At 41.6% G+C, this 23010-nt stretch overlaps 2 protein-coding genes across 3 annotated transcripts in view; one reads left to right on the top strand and one right to left on the bottom strand.

Annotated features, from left to right (window-relative positions):
• Positions 1-14018, top strand: part of ASPH (aspartate beta-hydroxylase) — a 227733-nt gene extending 213715 nt beyond the window's left edge. For both annotated transcript variants that reach the window (XM_061171943.1, XM_061171942.1), the window contains one exon: positions 11765-14018. In XM_061171943.1, coding sequence (XP_061027926.1) covers positions 11765-11915 — 151 coding nt within the window. In that variant the 3' untranslated portion in view covers positions 11916-14018. The remainder of the gene's footprint in view (positions 1-11764) is intronic.
• A 1680-nt stretch (positions 14019-15698) lies between these two features.
• The window catches only part of CLVS1 (clavesin 1), a 142796-nt gene continuing 135484 nt past the window's right edge, over positions 15699-23010 (bottom strand). The window contains exon 5 of the mRNA XM_061171940.1: positions 15699-15786. Coding sequence (XP_061027923.1) covers positions 15699-15786 — 88 coding nt within the window. The remainder of the gene's footprint in view (positions 15787-23010) is intronic.

Here is a 23010-nt window from a genome sequence, read left to right as displayed (position 1 = left end):
TCCTTAATCATTTCTCCCCAGAGCCTTCTTGTCTGCTTGATGAGCCTTCTTGCTTCTCTTTCTAGATGGACAGACTTGCATTCAGTCAGCTAACTTGTACTAAACCCTACACATATTACACATTGTGTTTATTGCTTTACACCTTGAACTATGCATCAATACAAAGAGTCTCCTTCCTGAAGAAAACACCCTGTGATATTTATATGTCTTGCTCTAGAGGACACAGCATGGTGCGGTGGACGTGGCTGCCTTTTCAAATCCCAGCTGTGCCAACTAATCCTGTGTAACTTTGGCCAGTCCCTTAATCCCCTGCAGCCTCAGCCTGCTTACTTATAAAATCGGCCATGTTGCTGTCTGCTTTGCAGGATTGTTGTCCAGATTAAACGAAATAATGCCTACAAGGCACTTAGCCCGGGTACCGGCCTGAGAAGGGACATGGTGAATGTTAGGGCAACTTCTTTTGATGCCTTTGCCTGTCCTGATCATATTACTCTCTTCCCCTGGAATGCCCGCCTTTTCACCCATCCAAAATAAACCTGTTACTAAGATCCAATTTTGTTCCTGAAAAGGAACCTCTCCTTTGCCTTCTTAGAGTGTCTACAGGGTATATTCTCAGTGATCCCGCTCTTTATTTCCATTGCTTTTTATTAATTGGTATATATTAGTCTAATCTCTGGGACTGAGCTGTAAGTGCCTGGAGGGCAGAAACCGAGTTGCCTTCTCACACATTTATCACGGCCCTTGGCGGAGGTCTGCTGGAGGGGTGTTCGGGAGTGTACCGCTCGTTCGTTTGGTTATTGGCAGACACCTGCCTGCCCCGGGCCTGGGGCAGCAGCCCACCGAGCCGTGAGGGATTCTGAGATGACTCACACGGGGGTCTTCCCCCACCAGAGGTGTCCAGTCAGGGAGAAAACACAGCTCGAAAGTCGTGAGTCATAAGAGAGGCTCAGGCAAGGGTGCTGCAGGTGGTCAGTGGGCAGGCAGCTCATTTGCCGCTGAGAATTGGGAACCTTGACAGTGGTGGCTTTTAAAGACAGGAAGGATTTGGACATTAAAAGCTGGAAGAGAGGGGCACTCGAGGCTGAGAGAACAGCATCAGCATAGGCACGGAAGCCAAAAATTACAAGCCACGTGTGAGGAATATTGAGTGCTTTCAGCAACCAAGAGTGTGGGATACTGTTACGAGGTAAACTGACCTTTAAATTCTGGGAAATTTTTCCAGAATGTATGTGAACATATATGATTCGAATCAGGCAGCACCAAACCAAAGGTGGTTAGGAGCGCTCCACCGGCAGGAGCTGGGGGCCAGGTTTTTATAGAGAAGATGCTGAAGCAAAGCAAGGAAATTATTTGACTGGTTATAGTGTAAGTGGTTGCCTTATTTGGGAAAGGCTGCTGGCTATTTGTGATTGGTTGTTCTTAAGTTTCACTTTCTCAGATTCCAGTGAATTGACTCTGGTGTAGGTTTTGCTTTGCTACGAGGCTACCAAGGCATTAGAACACCTCCGTCTAATGGCCTCCTTGTTTCGCTACTTTAACATACGGAATAAGGTTGGAAAGTGAGAGAGTGGATTGGAAGCTAAATCATGGAAGGCTTTGAATACAAACTAGTGGGATCAGATCTCTTTTAGGAAGGCGTTCTGGAAACCCTGGGTGTGTCCGATGGGGCGTTTGGGAAGAACAGTTAACAGACTGCCACAGTAGCCCACCCCAGAAGAGCAGGGATTGGGATCCTGGAAAGAAAGGGAGAGTAAAGAACAGAGGCAGGAGATGTGATGAAGATTGACTCAAGTGGATCTCGAGTGTGTGAGGCAAGGGAGGGGTGTCCGTGATGATGCGGCAGTTTCCATTTTGGTCAGTAGGGGGGTGTTGATGCTTTAGCAAATGCTGAGAGCTTGGGAGGCATGAGGCAGGTTAGGGGAACAGATCATGAGTCCGGTCTTCATATTATTTGTTTAAGTTGCTGTTGGAACACAGGAGTGGAAATATCCAGGGGTCCGCTGGATAGTGAGGTCTGGAGCTCAGGGGAGAAGTCAAGTCTAGACATAAAGGTTTTAGAAGCAGGCTTATCGGGAGGCTCTAGAGGAAACTTGAGAGTCCATGGCCACATCGACATTTTGGAGGCAGAAAAAGAAAAGAGAGCCAAGAAGGAGCTGGGGCAGCAGAGGGCAGAGTTGGAAGAACCAGGAGGAGGAATCAGTGATGGCCAGACAGGGCGAAGTTTCTTCCAAGATGGAAGGGATCTCACCAAGCCTTGGTGAGCTCCGTTCGGGTCTACAGGGTCTCTCTGCCAAAGGGGAGAGGGGCAGGGGACCCAGGGAAAACAGAGAGGAGGTGGGAGTGTGCTGGGGAAGGCAGAGTTTGATGAGGTCAACTCCTTGGAGATCAAATAAGAATCACAGGGGCCGTGAAGATGGAGAAGAGCTTCAGACCTAATTTAAGTATACTAACTTAGGATCTTAAACTGAAGCTGGGAATGTGGTTAGGGTAACTGTCTGCACCCACCAGCAGTAGGGAAGGGTTATAAGCCCAGTCCTGAGACTCACTTGTAGGGTGATCTTGAATAAGAACATTGACTGGGCAGCCCCTCCATTCCCACTGGGCTAAAAGCCAGCCTCCTTCAGGTGGCAGTAAGTAGCTGCTGATAACAATACTTTGCAGATGGTATAGTTTACAAATTCACAGTGACTATTAAAAAGCACTTGCCAACACCCCGCCTCTCGCTGGGCCAGGGCGGCGGTTTTGCGGAGGATGGTTTGTTTCACGCTGTCTCGTCCCCAGGGAGCTTTGAGGCATCAGTGCCCTTTCTCCCCCTCCTCATTGCTGGTCAGCATCCTTCTCCATGTCCCTTCTATGGTACTTGTTTTATGTTGCATTACATTCTCATCCTTCATAATCCTTAACTCCAGGGTGGCTGGGTCAGGCTAAGTATTTCATTACAAAAAGAGTGTTTTTCATGAGAGAAATGGGTCAATGAAATTAAAGCACTGTGCAATGCTTCTAGTGAAAATAGCTAGAGAGTAGTAGAGTCAGTTTATAAACTGACTGAATAGTAGAGTCAGTTTATAAACTCTGAGGACAGAATATGAAATCTGTATGTAATATGAAATCACATGTAATATGAAATCTGGGAAGTTTCACGCTGTTATTATGGAAGCACTATTAGTGTGGAAACAGAAGCACACATACCAGGAAATCAGGCTTCCTTGTTATAGGCAAGGGGAAGCAATTTTTCAGAGCTTCTCGACTTTTGAAGGAGTAGCAATTTGTGCCTTGTAGTTCTCAGGTATTAATCATCACACTGCGATTCCTGCTAGCGGGCGTGCGTCTTGGTTAAAGATTCCATCACTGCAAACGATAGCACGGCTCTTTTTATCTGAAGATGAGCTTGCAGGTATGCAGCTGTCTATCTCAATAAGTAAAATGATCATTTAAAATGAATAAATGCTTTCCGATGACAAAACTGATGCACGTCCCTGCTACATAATTTGTGAAACACAGAGAAGCACGATAAAGAAAGTAAATATTATTTTTGATTTCGGTACTCAGAGATATTGCTCAGACGCTTCTCAGGGCCTATATAATGTATATTCATGATGAGGAAGCGTGTAGTGAGAATATAATTCTGCTTACTATGTGTCAAGCATGGTTCTAAGCACTCTGCATACCTTCACAACAGCCCCACGTAACTGGGATTATTAAAATCTCTACTTTTCAGCTGAGGAGACTGATGTATAAATAGGCTGAGTAACTTCCCCAGGGTCACTCAGCAAGTGTCGATATTTGTACCAGGGTCCTAGGGCTGCCGTAACAAATTAACACAACCTGGATGACTTAAAACAACAGAAATTTACTCTCTCACCATTTTGGAGGCCAGAAGTCTGAAATCAAGGTATGGTCAGGGTTGGTTCCTTCTGGAGGCTCTGAGGGGGAATCCCTGTCCCCTGACTCTCTCCTGGCTTCCGGGGGCCGCGGGCTCTCCTTGCTGCATCCTGGCTCGTAGGCGCATCACTGCAATCTCTGCCCCTGTCATCATGTCACCTTCTCCCTCCGTCTTCTGCCCTTGTCTTCTTTTCCAGAGGTGCTTACTGAGGACCTCCCTGGCGGTCCGGTGGTTGAGACTCCGCACTTCCAATGCTGGGGGCACGGGTTCCATCCCTGGTCGGGGAACTAAGATCCTACGTGCTGGGGGCATGGCCAAAAAAATAAGCGAATAAATAATTAAAGGCGCTTACTGGATTTAGGGCCCAACCTAACCCGGAATGATCTCACCGCAAGCCCTTTAACTTAATTACAACTGCAAAGACCCTTTTTTCCAAATCAGGTTATATCCACAGCTTCCAGGGGGACATACTTCTGGGGTGAGGGCCACCATTCAGCCCACTACAGTGTTGGAACCAAGGTTCCATGCCAGACAGGTTGGCTTGAAAGTTTGTGCTTCTAGCCTCAATGCCATAGACCCACTTACATATAGGTTTGGGGGCTTTTTGAGTTTTGTTGTTGTTCACAAGATTAGGATCATGTTATACTTATAAGGTGACCACTTTGAATGCTGGTTTTTGTTTCCAGACATCAGGGTAACAAGTAGAGAAGGCTGCTGGGGAGTCTCCATCTCTGGGGGTTTGTTTGTGTCCCCCTCAACAGGCCATGTTTTGCAGTCAGTAAAATGAGCTCATTAGCGATCTTGAGTCAGAGCTGAATGAACTTGAGTCAGTGGATAAATAGGCCACCGCTGGCAAGTGGGAATAATTGTTATCCTCACAGAGTGGCCAAGGTGTGTGAGCTTTGGGTGATCCCAGAGACAAATTCTTTCTTCTGAGTCTCCAAGAGGGCTTCTGGTACATGCTGGAACCATACCAAGGGAAAGAAGGGTGACCGTGCAGCTCTCCTGGAGACCCAGCCTCATTGCCTGTGAATCGCTGACCTGAAACGTTGCACAGGACCTATATGCAGCCAGAAAAGCATGTGTTGGCATGAGTGTCAGCAACAGACTGAAGAAATGAATTGGCAATAAGTCATTTAATTCCTCTTTATATGGTTGTAGAAATGATGACCTTTTCCCACACACCTCAAGTATTTTATAATACATTTTTTCATTACTCTTTCAAGTTTCCTATTAGGAAGATTGTGTGGAAGGCATGCTAAAATATTAACAGTCAAAGAGAGACCGTTTTTTTTAATCCACCGTGAATTGTTCATAGACAGTATTTGTTATGTTTTCATAAAGTGTCCAAGAAGATAGTCAGTTTAAATTTTTTCTCATCACGTTATAGAAGCTGTGAATTACCAAATCATTTGGAACCAAATATTTTTGCCTCTTCCGCCTTTTTTGGGGGAAGGGGGTTGTTTTTTGTTTTTTGGTTTTTTTAGTCATTTCCCTGAAGTCATAGATCTTCTGTTTCATAAAGTATACCCATCTTCCATTCAAATTGTAATGTGACCTTTCCACATTACCTTATCCACCATTCAAGCCTGCCCATCTGGGACTGTGGGACCAAAAATGTCACTTTTAACTGGATGGGTTGCTTCCCTTAAGGTTTGTTGTTAAATAGTAGCGTTTCACGCTCTTTCTTCTTTTACTTAAGCAATTTGGAGAATTAAAAACACCAATAAAGTTTCTTTACCCCTGTCCTGGTTAGCATGGGGTGTCTGTGGCTATTCATACACACAGATAAATATCTATGTCTCAACAGGGAACGGCACTTCCCACATTGAAAACAGATTGTGTCCAAACATTTGTTCATTGAACTGATGGTTGAGAATTTGGAAAGTTGAGATCCATTTTGCTATGGCAATAATAAATGATGTGGAGGTTTCTGGGCCAGCCCCTAAAAGCCTCCTAACTCATGGACTTTGTTAATAGGGCTCTAGCACCAGTGACTATTGGTTTTTTTAACTTTTTATTTTATGTTGGAGAATAGTTGGTTAACAATGTTGTATTAGTTTCAGGTGTACAGCAAAGTGATTCAGTTATACATATACATGTATCTGTTCTTTATAATAATGTTTCTATAGGAAAACAGATCCTGAGTTTTCACTTCAGATTTTAACATCCTGTATCTTCATGAAAGCAAATTAAGAGCACCAAAGTCTCATGACCTGGGTTCAAATCCTGGCTTCCCCTCTTATGAAGTGTAACTTTAGACAACTTGCATGGCCTCTCTAAGCCTCAATTTCCTCATCTGTAAAATGGGAAGAATAAAAGTATGTCTTGGTATAGTTTTGAGAATTAAAGTGATCCGTATAAATACGTTCAGAACTGTATTTACAGAGTATGATGTGGTAAGCATGCTCAGTATTTTTGAGCTTTTATTGTGCTCGTCTCTGATTGCTGCAGAAATGGGGACTTCTGCCCCTTACCTTCCAGGGAGTGAGATCAAGCACTCCTGTACTGTCGGAGGTGGTCCTTGGAACCTGCAGTGCGCACTCTGGCGGGGATGGGGGTGGGTGCTCTAAGGAGACGGGAAGGAGGGGGAAATGGGAAGTCGAGGGTGTGCAGGGCCAGGACTGGTGAAGGAATGGATCAGATACAGAGGGGGGCTGTGATTTGACAGGCCTGGGGCTGGGAGGGATGTTGAGGCAGGGGGGCACAGCAGGGCACAGCGGATGGCCACCCCCTCCATTTCCTCTTTTGCTCCCATGCCGCCACCCTGGAGAGGGGCCAGAGGCATCCCAGCTTTGTGGCCTCGGGAGGTTTCCTCTCCCTCTTCCCTTTCTTTGTCCTCCCTTTTTGGCTTTTTTAGCGATGTTACAGAGCCCTCTGCTACTGGCTGACCGAGGACCAAGAGGAGGAAGTCAAAAGCTGTTACAGAGGCAGCGCAGGGGCTGCACAGCAGAGCTGAAGCCCCGGGCCCACTTGGAGGGGAGAGAATCCCCATGGCAGCCTGGCTGGAACGAGTGCCCCCAGGAGGGGTGGAGAGAGATACTAGGGTGCATGTATACAGAACCTGTTGGGAAAAGAGCTTCTTTGTAACTTAGCCATCTTTTATTGAAATTACTATTTTGACATCCAACAAAATAGCAAATACCATACCCATTTCTCAGATGACACTTTGTGAAATGTATCCTATAAAATGCAATATGAAGACTAAAGTCCTAGCCAACAGCCTGGCTCAGAGAATTAAGAGAATTTCAGAGCTGAAAGAAGCCTTGGAGACCCTCTTGTCCTCCTCCATCATTGCACAAATGGGGAAACTGAGGCCCACAGGTGACATGCTTATCACAGCCACATGGCTAGTTAGCAGTGGTCAGAACAAGAACACACGTGTCCTAGCTTCCAGAAAAATGCTTTATCCTGATAGATAGAGGATAGATAGATAGATAGATAGATAGATAGATAGATAGATAGATAGATGGTAGATGATAGACAAAGAAGGTATGTGCATGTGTATTTCTGTATTAGGAGGAGAGAAAAAAGAGGAAGTGGCAATAATGCAGTTTTACATTTCAATTCCAGGATATGCCAGGATTTCCAGTGCCATCAGAAACTGAGGGATTTCAATGGATCAGAATTAATAAGAGCTGTGTTAAAGTAACCTGATTCCTGAGCCCTTTGGCCCTTTTCTGTACTCCAGTCAGCCTGTTTAAATGCCTTACAGGCCACCTCAGCATAGCAGCTATAGGCGCTGAGAATGTTTCCTAGGACCGTGATCTCCAGCTAGAGGTTTGGCTGTAATGAAGCAAGCCTAGTGCCTTTCTGCTTCCTCCACAGAATCACGGTGTCACTGCAGGCATCCGAACTGGCTTCCATGTGATTCCTTTGCTGAAAAATTAGAACCGTGTCATTTGTCTACCTCAGAACCTTTTAGCAAAGATCACTGAGATACAACCTATAAAGTTTTTAGGTGGAAAACTCTATAAGCACGTAGCATCATTATTTAACATTATTAATGGTGATGGTAATTCTATGACAAAATTATATTTATTAGGCTTGTGCTGCCACCATTATACCATTATCATTAATTATAATAATCTGAGAAATTGAGGAATTACACAATATTGGTTTATCTTGTGACCAGATATTCTTCTATCTTTTGGCAAACCAGGGAGAGACATTCTTCTCGTAATGGTAAGAAATGCTAAAATTAAGCTGAGGTAGCCATCTGGGGATGGAGTGCAGCTCCCCACCGCCATCCTGCCTTTCTGAACCCTCGGAGGAAGGCTGGGTGAGCGCCTCCAGGAAGACTTCTTTCCAAGGCTGCTCTGAAAATCTTTTCTCCAGAGGGCCCTTCCCTTGTCATAATTTGAGCATAACTTAAATGTATGTGGTGGAGATTTGCTCTCAAAGCGAGTGGCCTGAAAACTATTTTCCTTGCATTGCAATGAGTGTCTTTGTTTTCCACTCAGAAGAGATGTAAGACCTTTGACATCTTTGAGCTCTGTCTCTTTTTGTTCTGGAAAACCTTCATCCTCTCCCAGACAGGTGACACATCTCTTGTTGAACTCAAGTCACTTTAGTCTGCACGTCACTTGGATGGAGTTTTATTGTCCTTCCCAATTAGGGCTGCACTTTTAGTCATTCTAGCTCTCATAAGTGATTGAAAGACATCATTTTTTACCTATTCAGAAGGTATCTACACTTAAGAATCTACAATAAGTAATTGAGTATCTTTGCTGTTTTCTGGGAAAATGTCTGAAAGAAAATAGAAAGGCAAGTATAAATCTAATAGAATTTTATGGCCCTAATGGAATCCAGCCCCTTGGAATACCTCCCAGATTTTATGTTTAAAAAATTGTTTAATCAATGGTTTACACTAGTCCATATTTGACCCAAAATATCTGCAAAGCCACAACCCAGTGCTAACTTAAGTTCCACCTTTACAGGCACTGGTATGCCATGAATGAACCAGCACTAAAAGCTTTTCCCAATTTACAAGGAATTTAAGTTAATGAATGGAATGTTTAAGATTTTTCTCACAGCCAGCATTCCTAAATCTTTGGCTTTCTTATACTTACCATAATCTAGTAAAAAATGTCATTTTGTGCAAACTTAGAATGTTCAATTTAGTTGTCTTAATTACTTCCAGTACTTGAAGTAGGTTCTAGACTCTCTACCACTCAAAAAACGTTGAGAATCACTTGTCATTGCCTCACCAAGTGTATGTCACAGATTCTCTTAGGGAGTTTTGATATTGCACCCCCTGGGAAGTTTTCAGTCTTCTCAAATAAAGGCAAATTACTCATAGGGAGTGATGCCAAAGTAATTTTGAATTTTCTGTATGAATTTGACTACTCTAGGTGCTGCATATAAGTGGAATCATACAGTATTTGTCTTTGCGTGAGTGGCTAATTTCACGTAGCATGATGGCCCAAGGGTTCATCCATGTTGTAGCATTGTCAGAATTTCCTTCTAAGGCTGAGGAATATTCCATTGTATGTATAGACCACATTTGTTTATCCATTCATCTGTCAGTGGACACTGGCATTGCTTCCACCTTTTGGCTGCTGTGAACATGGTGTACTGTTTTTTTCTTTTGCATGCCCTTCCCCCCTTGTCTTCTGCCTGTATTGTAGGCTTGTCACTGACATTGCTTAGTCCCACCAATAACAAGACCGAGGATATGACCACCAAACGGTATAAGCTAGGGATCATTTTGCTTCTTTTTTCTTGTCATTTTTTTCTTTTCTTAACTTTGCCTTTCTCTTCAAATTTGGCTTTGCATGGTAATGAATACATAGTCTGTCATTTGCCCCTGAGTCTATATATTTTTGTCCTTCATTACACTTGGATGGGACTCCAGTAGACCCTGACCCTTCAGAGGAATTGGATCAAAGAGCCAAGCAACTCATTTATTGAGTGCAAGACTTTAGGGTAGGTGGGACCTCCCCTGCGGTCCAGCGGTTAGGACCGTGTGCTTCCACTGCTGGGGGCCTGAGCCCTATCCCTAGTCGGGGAGCTAAGGTCCCACAGGCTGTGCGGCGCAGCCAAAAAATAAAAATAAACAATAAACTCACAATTGCACAACATTGTGAATCAACTATATACTTCAATTAAAACAGAGACATCAGGGTAGGTGTGTGAGGCAGCGCAGGAGGTGGGGCTGGAGGGAGAATGCATAACAGGATAGAGGATTGGTTCCCAACTTCAAGGAGCTTTTAACTTGCAGATATTTGTTACTTTAAATTATTTGGAAATTTTAGTGTCAGATTCATTAATATGTCTGGGACAAATTTGTTTCCCACTTCACTGCCTTCCAACTCAGGGCATTTGGCAATGACTGGAGACTTTTTTTTTTTTTTTGGCTGCGTTGGGTCTTCGTTGCTGCACGCGGGCTTTCTCTAGTTGTGGTGAGCGGGGGCTACTCTTCGTTGCGGTGCGCGGGTTTCTCATTGCAGTGGCTTCTCTTGTTGTGGAGCACGGGCTCTAGGTGCGCAGGCTTCAGTAGTTGTGGCTCGTGGACTCAGTAGTTGTGGCTTGGGGGCTCTAGAGCACAGGCTCAGTAGTTGTGGCACATGGGCTCAGTAGTTGTGGCGCACAGGCTTAGTTGCCCCGCGGCATGTGGGATCTTCCCGAACCAGGGCTGGAACCCGTGTCCCCTGCATTGGCAGGCGGATTCCTAACCACTGCGCCACCAGGGAAGCCCAGGAGACATTTTTGATTGTTACAGTTGGTAAGGGCGTGCTACTAGTATCTAGCGGAGACCAGAGATGCTGCTAAACGTCTCACAAAGCACAGGACAGCCCCCCCCAAAACAAAGAATTACCTGGCAAAAATGTCAGTATTGCCAAGGTTGAGAAAGCTTGCCGTGTGTAACATTATCTAATTTAATATTGATTAATCACCAGGTAATGAACATAAAAAGACAAATAATTTCCCTAAGGAAAACTTCCTTATGATAATGCAATAACTTGAAATCAAGCTAGCGTTTTCCTCCTATAATTTTAATTATTTGCTAATCCAGGAAGTAAGATTTTAAATACTTGAGAGGAATTTTGATATCTAGAAAAAATTTCCTAGTAAAAATTTCATTTCAGAAACATAACTTAGCATTTACCATATTGACAATTAATACGTATTTGAAAAAGAAGAAAACATTAGCATAAGTAATAAACTTTCCTTGGGTTTGAAAGGCATTGTATGATTGCCCCCTGCATTTTACTCTCTCGACTGCCTTATTTAGACTAACACCATATTTAGATCTTAGCTCCTATACAGCTATCTTGTGAAGTAGTGCTATCAGCCCTAAAGGATGTTTTGCAGCATTCATTTAAAATATTCCATGGATAACCCACTTGCACAGCGTATAACATTAGAAGTATAAACAATCTGCCCTTCCATAAAATGGAACTTTAACAAATGAAATGGGTTGAAAAGAGAATCATTTGGAGATGCACAGACACCATGCCTATGGGACATCAAAATGCCTGAGACCCAGTCACTGTCTGTACTTCCACACCAATCTCTGAAATGCCAGTGAGGATACCATGGAGCCATTGACTGGGAGGTCACCTTGGGAATGAGCCACTGGGGCACACTTTTGAGTGCTCGCCTGACTAAACAAGCCTTGCCTAGGTTTGTACCAAGAATAAGTTTACCCTTATCACCAGTCTCCTGCCTTTTGTATACCTTCAGTGCTGAGCATGAAAGTTGATGTTCATGGTAAGAATCCTGAACTTCTTTCTTAATCACCAAGGAAAGAACACATCCTGTGTTTCACTTACCTGGTCCTATTGCACAGGTTATCATGAGAGAGCCTTCCTGAACACAGACGTGGATTGATCCACAGGCATCTGAATCACAAGCTTCCATGCTTTTCTGTTCCAGGACATGGGAAGAAGGCAAGGTGCTCATCTTTGATGACTCCTTTGAGCATGAGGTGTGGCAGGATGCCACGTCTTTCCGGCTGATCTTCATCGTGGATGTGTGGCACCCCGAGCTGACACCCCATCAGAGACGCAGCCTTCCTGCAATTTAGCGTTTTGTGCAGGCTCAGGACACGCTGGAGAGAGGCTGCCTTTCTGGTTCAGTCACCTTGGATGTGGGCATAGACGTTCAAACACCACAGCCCTTAATTCCCTTGATTTGCAGCCTGAAAACTTCTAAACCTCCTCCGAGGGTTGGATGACACTAAAGGGAATATATGCCTCGCTGCAATTCTTTTAGGAAATACCTGCGGTATTTCATCCATGACAGCCCCCATCCGATGCCTGTATTCCTGGTGAACCCATGATAGCTTCTACCTTGCCGGCCAAAGATATTTTTTCCACTTAGAATAGGCGAAATCAGTGTAAATGAGAGTATATGTAGAAACTGTGAATGGATTGCTTTAGTTTGTAATTTTTCTATGCAATTATATTTTTCTAGGGTAGCAGGATGATTTTGTCATCACACACTGCTACTTTTTTGTTGAGTTTAATGACAAGCTGTATAAACGCTTTAGTTCTGCTTAATCGTAACTTTCCTGGTGAACTCAGACGTCCCTCTTTTCATTATTTTTAGTAAAAGGCACTCATATGAAAAAAAGATTCTATTTTCCTAATACAAAGGAGAAAGACATAATTATGCCAATGTCTCATGAACCGTACTGCTCCCTACCCATTGAGTCTCTTTGCTTTTTTGTCATCATTGAGAGCTGGTGTCTTAATTTCTCTCCTCGCTATGTGAATGGTGGAGATACTGTCAAAATGGTATTTCTTTCTAAGAGGAACTTTTTACACTGAAGAAGGACTTGGAGTCATTTTATAATGAGTTATAACAATGACGCATGTAAATTTTTTTAATGTCAACCACTAGGCATTAGAAAAAAAAAAAGTAAAATTTCTCCAAGTGAAAATTTTCTCTTGGGATCAGGTAGATAGGGGGCTGCTAGGACACCTGGCTCCTGGTCTCTTTGCATCTATGAAACAGGGCTGGAATCCAGAGTGTTTTCTATTGTGGATCCTTGTGAGTGATGAGGTCGTTGAAAGGATTCCCATCACAATTTTGTAAAATTATGAAGGATGGCAGAGTGGAAGACCAAGAATGCCAGGATCTCTGTCCTGCGTGTAGGATGGAAAAATTGCTTTCCTCTTTGAAATTGTTTGGAAGACTCTGACATCTCCCTGGCTTGAGAAACTTCTGCCATTTAAGCTTCACTTTGAGATGGCAATTATTATTGATAGTTTAGCTTTAAAATTTCCTACTGCATGGAAAGAACAGTTGCCTACTCATTCCAAAGATGACCACGTCATTAATTTAGTGGAACATTAATGCATTAAATTTTGTGTTTTTTAAATCCAAGCTAACTAGAAATGTTAGCTATAAGAATGTAATGATATTCATGCACTGAATTTTAAGCCAATATGAACAAAAATGCTGGAGAAATGACACATAGGTTACCAGATTTCATTTGCAGGTAGAAAAAACACTTGTGCTTTCTTTTCCATTGAAGGACAAAGAAGGATGCTTTCTTTATCTTATTTAGAAAACATTCTTTAATATTGAAATGAACCCCCTTTGCTTGTCTTTAAGGACTTCAGCTTCCAATCAAAGAGTTTGTAAAATATTTGTCCTCTTTCCTTCTGTTTTGCCAATGTTGAAAAATCTCACTAAAATAGATGAAGAAGCATGTGAGGAAAAATATCAAAATTAATTACCGAAATCCAGAAGAAAAAGCAAACTCTTGAAAAATAAAAAAGCATTTGTGTCCTTCAGTATTTATTGAACAGAAGAAATGACTGACAAAGAACAATACAATCTAGTGTTCATGTGGTAACATTTCATGTCACTTACTGAATTTGGTTCTTGTATGTATTTTGCATACACATAAAGAAATTCAAAGTATAAGTTGTCACTGTTGAACCATCATCTTAGATTCATTTAATGAAATCATGGAATAGAGTAAAAACTAGCTGTTAACTTCGTAATTATAGTATGGTATTTAAAATCGGGTCACTACAGGAGGATTCTAAATATTGCCGATTGGAAAGCCAGAACTATTACTGCTGCAGAATGTTGGCAATAATAGACTCCAGTAGCATTTGAAATACTGGATCCCACAACTATTTTATAAACTCAAGTAATAAAATTTGTTTTCTAATTCGCTTTAATTCTTCATCTTTCTTCGCTATGTTGTGGTATATAAGAAAAGTGTTTCAGTCATTGCATTGGTAGAATTATTTCAGTGTTATTTTTTTGTTATTTGAAATGTCTACACAAAATGAATTGGTTTTATTTATACTGTGATGCAATTGGTTGAGAAATATTTTAAATTCTCTTTCAATTTTATTTCAAGGGTGGAATACAAAAATCACTTCTGTTATTATTTTCTACCAGTAGAAAAAAATTAAAACACTAGATCCATTGAGAAAGAGATGTAATAAATGATAAAGATTAGTATCTATCGAGGGTGATTATGGCCAGTTGAATCACCTCTTTCCTTTGAATTTTTTAGCCAACAAATTAACCCTCCCAAGTACCTAACGTGTAAAATCATGTTTTACTGCTCATTATCAACTAAAATATTTTTTATTTGACATTGAGCACCAACTGGTCATACTAATGAAGGCCCATGTCATGCAGATGGCTGGGAGAATAAGAGATAGCTAAAAACATACACCTGGTTTTGGGAAACATGGCACAAGTAAGGATATCATATCTTATGATATCTGCTTATTTTTTATCTAATTTCCTTTGAATGGATAGCTGGGGACTCCATTTCTAAGGATAATAAACAAAGAAATAAAGTGATCTTTGGCATTTCATCCTGCATTCCTGGTCTTCTCTTATTTTCAGTTCTTTCATATTTCACCATCCTTAAGGGTCTTCCTCCATGATTGATACCTACCCTCTCAGCAACAGCCAGGCCCTTTCTCCACACCTTTAACTGGTTGCAAGAGGAGGTGAGGGGACGTGGGGGCGGTGTGATGTTTTTGTAGCACTTTTCTTTTCTGTAGTGACCCAAGTGAGGCAACGTGAATGGATTCATTAATCACTGACATGTATTTTCAATGAGACCCGCCCACCCTCTAGAGACACACATCCCCTGTGGGAAGTCACATTGCTAAGATGAAATAGTCATCTTTCAGTTTGTGTCTTTGTTTAAAATTAGCTCATTATAATCAGCTGGTGGCCTGATCAAAGATGTGATATCAAAATCATTTTTGCAGGATATCAAAAAAAAAAAAAAAAACAAGCTCTGCAAATAGCCAGACCTATGAGAACGTGCTCTTAGGCTGAACAATTTGAAATTTGATGCTGGTGATGAGGTCAAAGAAAATATTTCAATATAGGAATGGAAATCACTGGGGATACTATTGTCTTGGGGCTTTGCACTACATTAAACTTGACAATTGTGTCTGCACAGTTTAATTCTTATGTATCTACTTGGAAATGCACTTAATCTTAAATTGCAAAAACTAGAGAGAGTCTCTGCAAAGCCTCAGAAAAATCCTTATCCTAATGAAGTGTGAGCATCGAATTTAGTTTTTCTCTTTTCAATTCACTTAATACTATAAATATGGGATGGGGGGAATCTTGTCTCCGTAACTGCCTTGCTTCATCCTCCAGTTCCCTCATTGAAAAAAAAAGCATCTGTCAAGTCTTTGTTCAACTTTGGCTGCTTAGACCAATGGCTGGTGACAGTCATTACTGGCTGGCAGGAGAGGAGGCCCTTGTGTCAAGCCGAACGCACTCATTGTGGGGTCAGTTGCACATGTGCTTCCTGGTGGCTGATACCACTGAGGGCTGGCGATGTCGGGAGCACGGGGTGGCTCAGGGTTCAGTCCAGAGCCAGGAGTGGCTGAGTGTTCTCATTCTCTCCCTTGTCCTCGTGTTTCAGGGTCCCAGCTTCTACCACAGACTGAGATCTAATAACAGGGGAAGAAGAAAGATATGATTACAAATAAGTCACGGTGTCAGCCATTTTGGAATCTTGGAGGGCATTCAGACTTTATGTCCCCCTTATTAACCAAGACACTCAAAATAACTATATAACTTCTCCCCCCTTTTGTATCTCTGTTTTCCTTGCTGTTGTGTCTTCTACACCACATTTTTAGGGAGCGAGGCATCTTGGAATCTTCTTTGCAGGAATCTCTTCTTTTGGTAAAATGAACACGTGTTCTAGCCACAACCCTGGCCCCTTGTCTAAACGTTCTGTGGATCTTGAGATGTATAAAGTCTCATAAATTTTGTTGGATTTTTAATGTCTCAAAGTATTTTTGAGAGCCTTTGTTTCTCAAGGTCATAGGAAACTATCATGTATGATGTTAAGACCATGAGATTTGGAATCAGATGGTAAATGTATTCTTGACCGCTTACTGACTGAGGAGTCTTGGGGGAGTTCTTAGAGCCCTGGCCCTTTATTGTCTCACCTGTAAAGCAGAGCTGTTACCTACCTTCCAGAGTTGTTGAGAAGGACTAAAACTAGTACTATACCTAAAGCACTTGACATGTGGTTGTCGTCAAAATCTGTGGAGCAGTCTGCTATCACCATTATTGCAATAATGGCAGTGGTCTTAGCTTCTGGTGTGTCCTTTTATACTAGAGTAATAACGATTTCCTGTGTTTATAACATGGAGTGAAACAAATTATTTTCTAGCTTTATAGAGAGAAGATTATATAAGAGCTATGCACACAGTAGACATTCAATAAACGTTCACATACTAAAAAAAAAAAAAGCCATTCAAAACATTAAGAAAATGGTTGAATTGGGTTGTTCAAATAAGCAAGATTTACATATATGTGCAGTAAATGGTTAACTCAGTAGGCCTGAGTTGCCCAAACCCTCCACATTCCAAAAGTCTTCAGGACTGTCCCTTGACTGGTTCTTCTGAACCCTTGGAGTATCCTGACTGATAAAGTGTCTTTGTATGCCTGAGACTTTGGGCCATGCCTCAATGGTTTATGCAAACAATGTGATTTATGGTGAACGCCTATTTTTGTATGCCTGAGCTTTGGGTCACACCCTGTCAGTTGGACGTCTTGTTGGGGAAGGTGGAGGAGTTGAAGACCGAGTGGCTAAGGTCAGTCGCACATGCTCTGCGTGCCTATGTGACGGAACCCCCCCACCCCAATAAAACCCAAAACCCTGGGCATCAAGGCATGGAGGAGTTTCCTTGGTTGGTGACACTGTGCGTGTGTTGTCACACGTCATTGCTGAGAGAACTGAGCTCTCTCTGTGTGACTGCACGGGCGGAAAACTGGAAGCTTGCAACTGGTCCAGTGTACCTGGACTCCACCCACCCAGTGTACCTTTTTCCTTTGCTGATTTTAATCTGTATCCTTGTGCTATAAGAAACCTTAACTGTGAGTATAACTACATTTCCGGGTCCTGTGAGTCCCTCTGGCAAATTATCAAATCTGAGGATCCCAAACACAGTATATAATAACACTAATATTTGCTGTCTGTGCACCTGGTATAGTTGTAACTTCTTTACATGCATTAAGTTACTTCATTTTCATACCCCTAAGGAGTGATGCTATTATTGCTTCCATCTGGGGGGTGGGAAAAACTAAGGGACAAAAAAAATCAAGTAACCTAGGAAAGGCTGCACAAATAGAGAATAGAGAACAGGACAGGTTTATCACCCTCACAGTGTTCCTGGGTCTACCTAACACTGCAGAGATTTTTAACTACTCTAAATGTCAATCTCGTCAAACAGTCCAACTTTAGGTACCAAGTCTAACCTTTGAAAATGAAATGGATTCGTTTGCTCCTGGGACAGGGCAGAGAAGCCCCAAGTAGCAGTGTAGTTCAGCTTTTTTACACCTTGCCTACATATTTCTCTCTTTGCTTTTAACTAAGGCCTGGTGTGTGTGTGTGTGTGTGTGTGTGTGCACTCACACACACGTGGGGGGGTAATGGATTTATATAGGAAGAAGAAAAGCTGAAAACCCAGAAGGCATTAAAACAAACTGAAAAACAGAGGAGTAGGACTGCCCACACAGGCCACTCCATCCAGCACCTTGGACAGCTGCCTAACTGCTTTGCCCTTCAAGCCCTGGTGAAGATGAAGGATATTCAAGGCTGGTCCTTTATTATTGAACTGTATTCCTCTACTTTCATGCCAGTTGGCTTTGTTTTACAACATGGCAAGAGAATCACAACCACAGAGTTAGAAGGGACTTTGGCGACCCACTAGATTAACCCACTAGGACATATTCAGTCAGGGGCCATGCAGGTTCTGGTTGAATATATCTGACTTAAGAAATCTACTCCTCCATGCTCCTAAAGGAGGAGCTCTGCTAGAAAGTTCTTTCTTACACTGAACTAAAACCTGTCTTTCTGCAAGTTCTGTATACTGCTTCTGGTTTCGTCCGCTGGAGCCACCAGAGTATGTGTAATCCATCTGGTCCACGTAACAGCCCTTTAAGTATTTCTCTAGTGCTCTCCAGCCCTCTCTCTACCCGCACTAAAACTAACCAAATTCCTCTTGAGTCAAGGTTTCTAAAATTACCACTCTCCTGCATCTCTTCGTCAACTGGTTGCCCTCAGGATGTCACCTCAAAATGGAATGAAATTATTGCTTCCTTTTTTCTTCTTCTTCTTTTTTTGTATGCTTCTATTGAAGCATAGAAAATGCACCTAGAATTGCGTTAACCTTTCTGGCACTCACGTAATAAAGCCGAGGGAAATCTTAGCTATATTTACACATGCTGCTGTTAAGTCGTTTCTCCCCCATCTTGAAAGTGCGTGGTTGAGTATTTCATCTTTTTTAATTTGGCTTATATTACCACTGTATCTCTATCCTTTTGGATCTAGAAATTTGTTATCCATCCAAATTATTGTCTGTGATTTTCACGAGTATTGGATTTGTTTCCAAACTTTCCCTTCCCCTATTTTGGGAGCCACTATGGGGAAAAAAAAATCAACAAATTCTCAGATATTGAACTTTCAATCAACAATCACTTATTTCCACTCACTCATGGTTAGAAATGCTTGTGAATGTCTTCTGCTATATGCCAGGGACTGTGGGGAAATATTCAGAACCCCTCATTCTTTAGTGGAAATATTGCTTCTGTTACCCAGTCATAAACGCACAGATAAGCATGGGATTACTGTGATAGGCACCCTGAGAACAGGGCATTTGGGGGAGGGGAGGCATTAGCTCTAGAAGGAAAGGAAGGAAGGAAAAAGCTATCATTCACACAGTGACATCATTCACAGTCCTTATTCAGGTGACTCTTCCCTCCAGTTGGCATCAGATTTGGATCTATTTGGAATTTTTTAATACCCACACTGACAGCAGGGACACAGAATGCTGGTTTTGTTATCTCAGCCAATAAACTGTTTGTCTTGGGTGAGTGGTGAGTAACAATTGAACAGTTCTGAGGCACTGAGCATGAGGAACCAAACATACCATTTTTTCCCCTTGTTTGCTTTTTTCCCTGATGAGAAGGAGACCATAGCCTCTTTACTTTCAGCATGACATAATTCCATTTACCTGGTCACACAATGAACGTTTGATATAAGGAACACACTCATTATGAAGTGTTTGAAATTCACTGGAAAAACAGAAAGCATATGTTGCTGTTTTCAAAATCTAGTATAAATAAAGCAAAGAGAAACACCTTTCTTAAATCTTGCCCTCAGTCCATTTAGCTGAGTCACAGTACTCTCTGGGAAGACCGATCCACTGCTTGCTGATAGAAATGTCACCAGCACTTGTAAACAGAGGGCTCAGGAATTGTGCATTAACTGGAGGAGCCACTTGCCTTGTGACTTTGTTGCCCAGATCACGCTCAGTGGTAATCTCTCCATTTGGTGGCTTTGCCTTCTCCCAAGAAGATTAACACTTCTGCTAAAATAAACATTTCAGACTTTTCTCTTGGGTCCTCTTTCCAACACTGAAAGCCAGCTTAACCCCAAGGGCAAGCAGGGGAGTTATTTGAGCTATCTCAACCATCATTATCTCAGTGGTATAGCAGACTACCCTAACAAAGGCTTCATTCTTGCCTTGATAGCCACATTTTGTTTTCCTGCTATTATATCTCCTCTCTCTCTCTCTCTCTCTCTCTCTCTCTCCCCCCACCCCATTCCCTCTACCTTTCTTCTTTCTACCTTCCCCTTTTCCTCTCCAAAATTTGGAACTTTCTCCACTGCATGTCATCAAACATCTATAGCCATGGTTTAATTTTTACTGATTCCAAAGGCAATTAAATTCCAAAAAGAACAAGATAAAGATGGAAAATGTTCCCCATGAGCTAGTCCATTCTGCACAGACTTACAGTTGAACTAAGAGTTCTGTTCTCAGTCAGAGGTTTATTTGCAGAACTTCATTTAGCTACCTTATCTCAACAGCTATCACCACATATTCTTCTTACTAATGAACTGCCATTGCCTGGCTTGGGCTTTGTGGACCCCAAATAAGGGCACAGGAACTCCACCCTTCAACCCCAGACATTCACCACGAGTCACTGAAGGCCAGGGCTGTAAGGAGCCTCAGAGGCAAGTTAGTCAAACTCTCATTCAACTCAGGTCCTCCCCGTTTCTTTTCCAGGGACCAACCTCTTCACTTCATCAGGAAGTATTCCATACTTCTGGTTTTATTTCTTAAAGTTAGTGATGGGCTTGGTTTTGTGGAATAGTGCAGAACTGCCTAATATCTTAGTAAACCTGTATAAGAACTTCTAAACAGAAAGAGTGGGGGATTTTTTAAAGATGCCTCTAAGTAATTCTGTTTAACCTCTATTTCTCCCTGTAAGTTCAATTATCAAGGCAGTTCCCTCAGGAGCTCCTTCCTGGGCTTGAAGGATGGCTCCACTGCTGGCTTTGTGATCTTGGGCAAATTCGACCCCCTCATGTGTAAAATGGAAATAGGATAGGGCCCACATCATGGGACATGGGAGTAATGAGAATTAGATGAATTACAGCAAGTAAGGTGTCTAGCCCAGCGTCAGCTTGGTGTATGTGCTCCTGCATTTTTAGCTCTTGTTTTTCTTCCGCATTTGCCGATAAGAAAATTAAGGCCTAGAATATTTAGTTCATTTACACATTGAGTCACAAAGCATGAATTCAACTCCAAGTCCCCATAGCCTCATGATTAAACTTACAAGAGAAAATTGTGTGTCCTGCTTGATGTGTCAGGTAACCTGACACTAAATGCAGACTAAGATTTGAGAATGGATCCAGACGAATATTTTAAAATTTCAAAATAAGTGATGCGACTGTTTCACATGAAAGTTAACCTTATTATTTTACTTTATATCCTATAATTTTCAGAAGTAACACAGAAGTTCCCATCTGATTAACAATTATTTATGTAGCTTTCAGCACATCTATTTGTAATTGTTTTCCACTATGTAAAGCAATACGGGGTTTCCTTCTACTATAATGCCTTTGATAATGTCCTTGATAAGGAGTCTTAAGTTATAGTTGTAAGACATGTATTCTTCTGTCCAGCTACCAAACTCTTCAGTATTAGAATCATACTTTCAGGCAACATGAAACAATTAATATTTACTAAACTAGTAAATAAATCATGAATCATAAATCAACAAAGCACTTTAACAAAAGGTAAACCTAAGTATTTTTCATGTCAGCAAAGCTTTTCTCTATCAAAGTAAAGAAATAAAAAATAAACCTCCCTCTACTTTGACAATATAGTTAGCCATGACTTACTGAAATATAAAGATACCAATTCAAGAAAAATAAATATTCTATTGCTTTTTAAGTGAACTATTTTTAGAGTGAGCCAGGCATTCAATTCAGGTCTTGCCTATTGCACTATAACTCAAATTTAAATGTATAACGTATTTCTATTTAACCATGATGGGTACCGATCTTATAGCAAGGAGGAGAGAGCCAAGAGAAAATGCATGCACCTTCAGAAAGGATGAAATTGGGCTCACATGTACCTAGGACTAGAGCAGCTCTGTCCAACACAGAGCCCTAACCACATGTGAACATTGAGGACTTGAAACTGGGCCGGTCTGAGTTGAGATGGGCTATAAAGATAATGTATACATGGGATTTCAAAGACAGTATGGAAAAAAAAGAATGTAAAATATCTCACTAATGCTTTTAAAATTATATTGAAATTATAATTTTGTATACATGGGGTTAAAACATATTAAAATTAATTTCACTTGTTTCTCTTTACTTTTGTCACGTGGCTCCAAGACAACTTAAAATTCCATGTATGGCTCACATTATATTTCCATTGGACAGCAGTGTTATTTAAGACGTCATTCCCTCCATCACACTTGTGGCTGAGCCAGAGTAATATACTAATCCTCATTTAGAAATTCATAGTCATCCCAAAGGACCACAGCAACAACATTATGATCTGTCATCGCCAATATTCCCTGTGCTGAGTTATTTTCCTTGTGTTAACTCATTTAATCCTCACATTGACACACACAAAGCCCCAGGTGACATGAGAGCTGCTTTCTGAGTACCACCGTCGTTGCTTGAATTCTAAATAGAAAGAAACTTCATCAGTCTAGAGTCCATTAATTTGTTATCCTTTAGATGAGGGTGAACACATACCATTATTTTATCTCTAAATGAATAAATAATAGGAAAAGACTTTAGGAAGATATTTAACCTACTTGAAGTGAAAGAAATAAGTTCTTTCTGAACATATAGCAAAATTAATATTAACTTTGTGTTACCACTACAGATGTTTTTTGCTGTTCATTGTAAGGGTCCTTGGAGAGCTGAGCTGATGGAAGAGAACTAGGCTGGGAGTTCCGTGCCTCTTCTCATCACCCCTGTCACTAACTTGCTGTCACTAACTAGGACTCTACAGAGCACCTCACTTGGCTTCTATGATCCCACATTTTTCAACTGTAAAATGATCTCAGACAAAGTGCTATTTTTAACCCCAAGATTTCATGAAGTCTACGAGACTGGGTTAAATCACCCATTAGTTCTTGAAAATAATTAGACTTCATTTTTCAAAGTTCTACAATTCAGACTTTAAGCTGATTTGCTCAGATAGTCCAAGTTCCTCTCTATCTCAGCATTTGTCTTTACCTCCTTCTAGAAAAGCATAACAATACTAAAAATGACAAAATTTAGCCAGACCTGGAAAGCCTTTCCTGAAGTTTGTGTATGGCCAATACATTTAGATTTCATGAGTCAAAAA

The sequence above is a fragment of the Eubalaena glacialis genome, chromosome 17 (genome assembly GCF_028564815.1).
Source record: "Eubalaena glacialis isolate mEubGla1 chromosome 17, mEubGla1.1.hap2.+ XY, whole genome shotgun sequence".
NCBI classification, from domain to species: Eukaryota; Metazoa; Chordata; class Mammalia; order Artiodactyla; family Balaenidae; genus Eubalaena; species Eubalaena glacialis.
The sequence above is the reverse complement of the archived record's forward strand: the minus strand, read 5'-3'. Positions and strand labels throughout refer to the sequence as shown.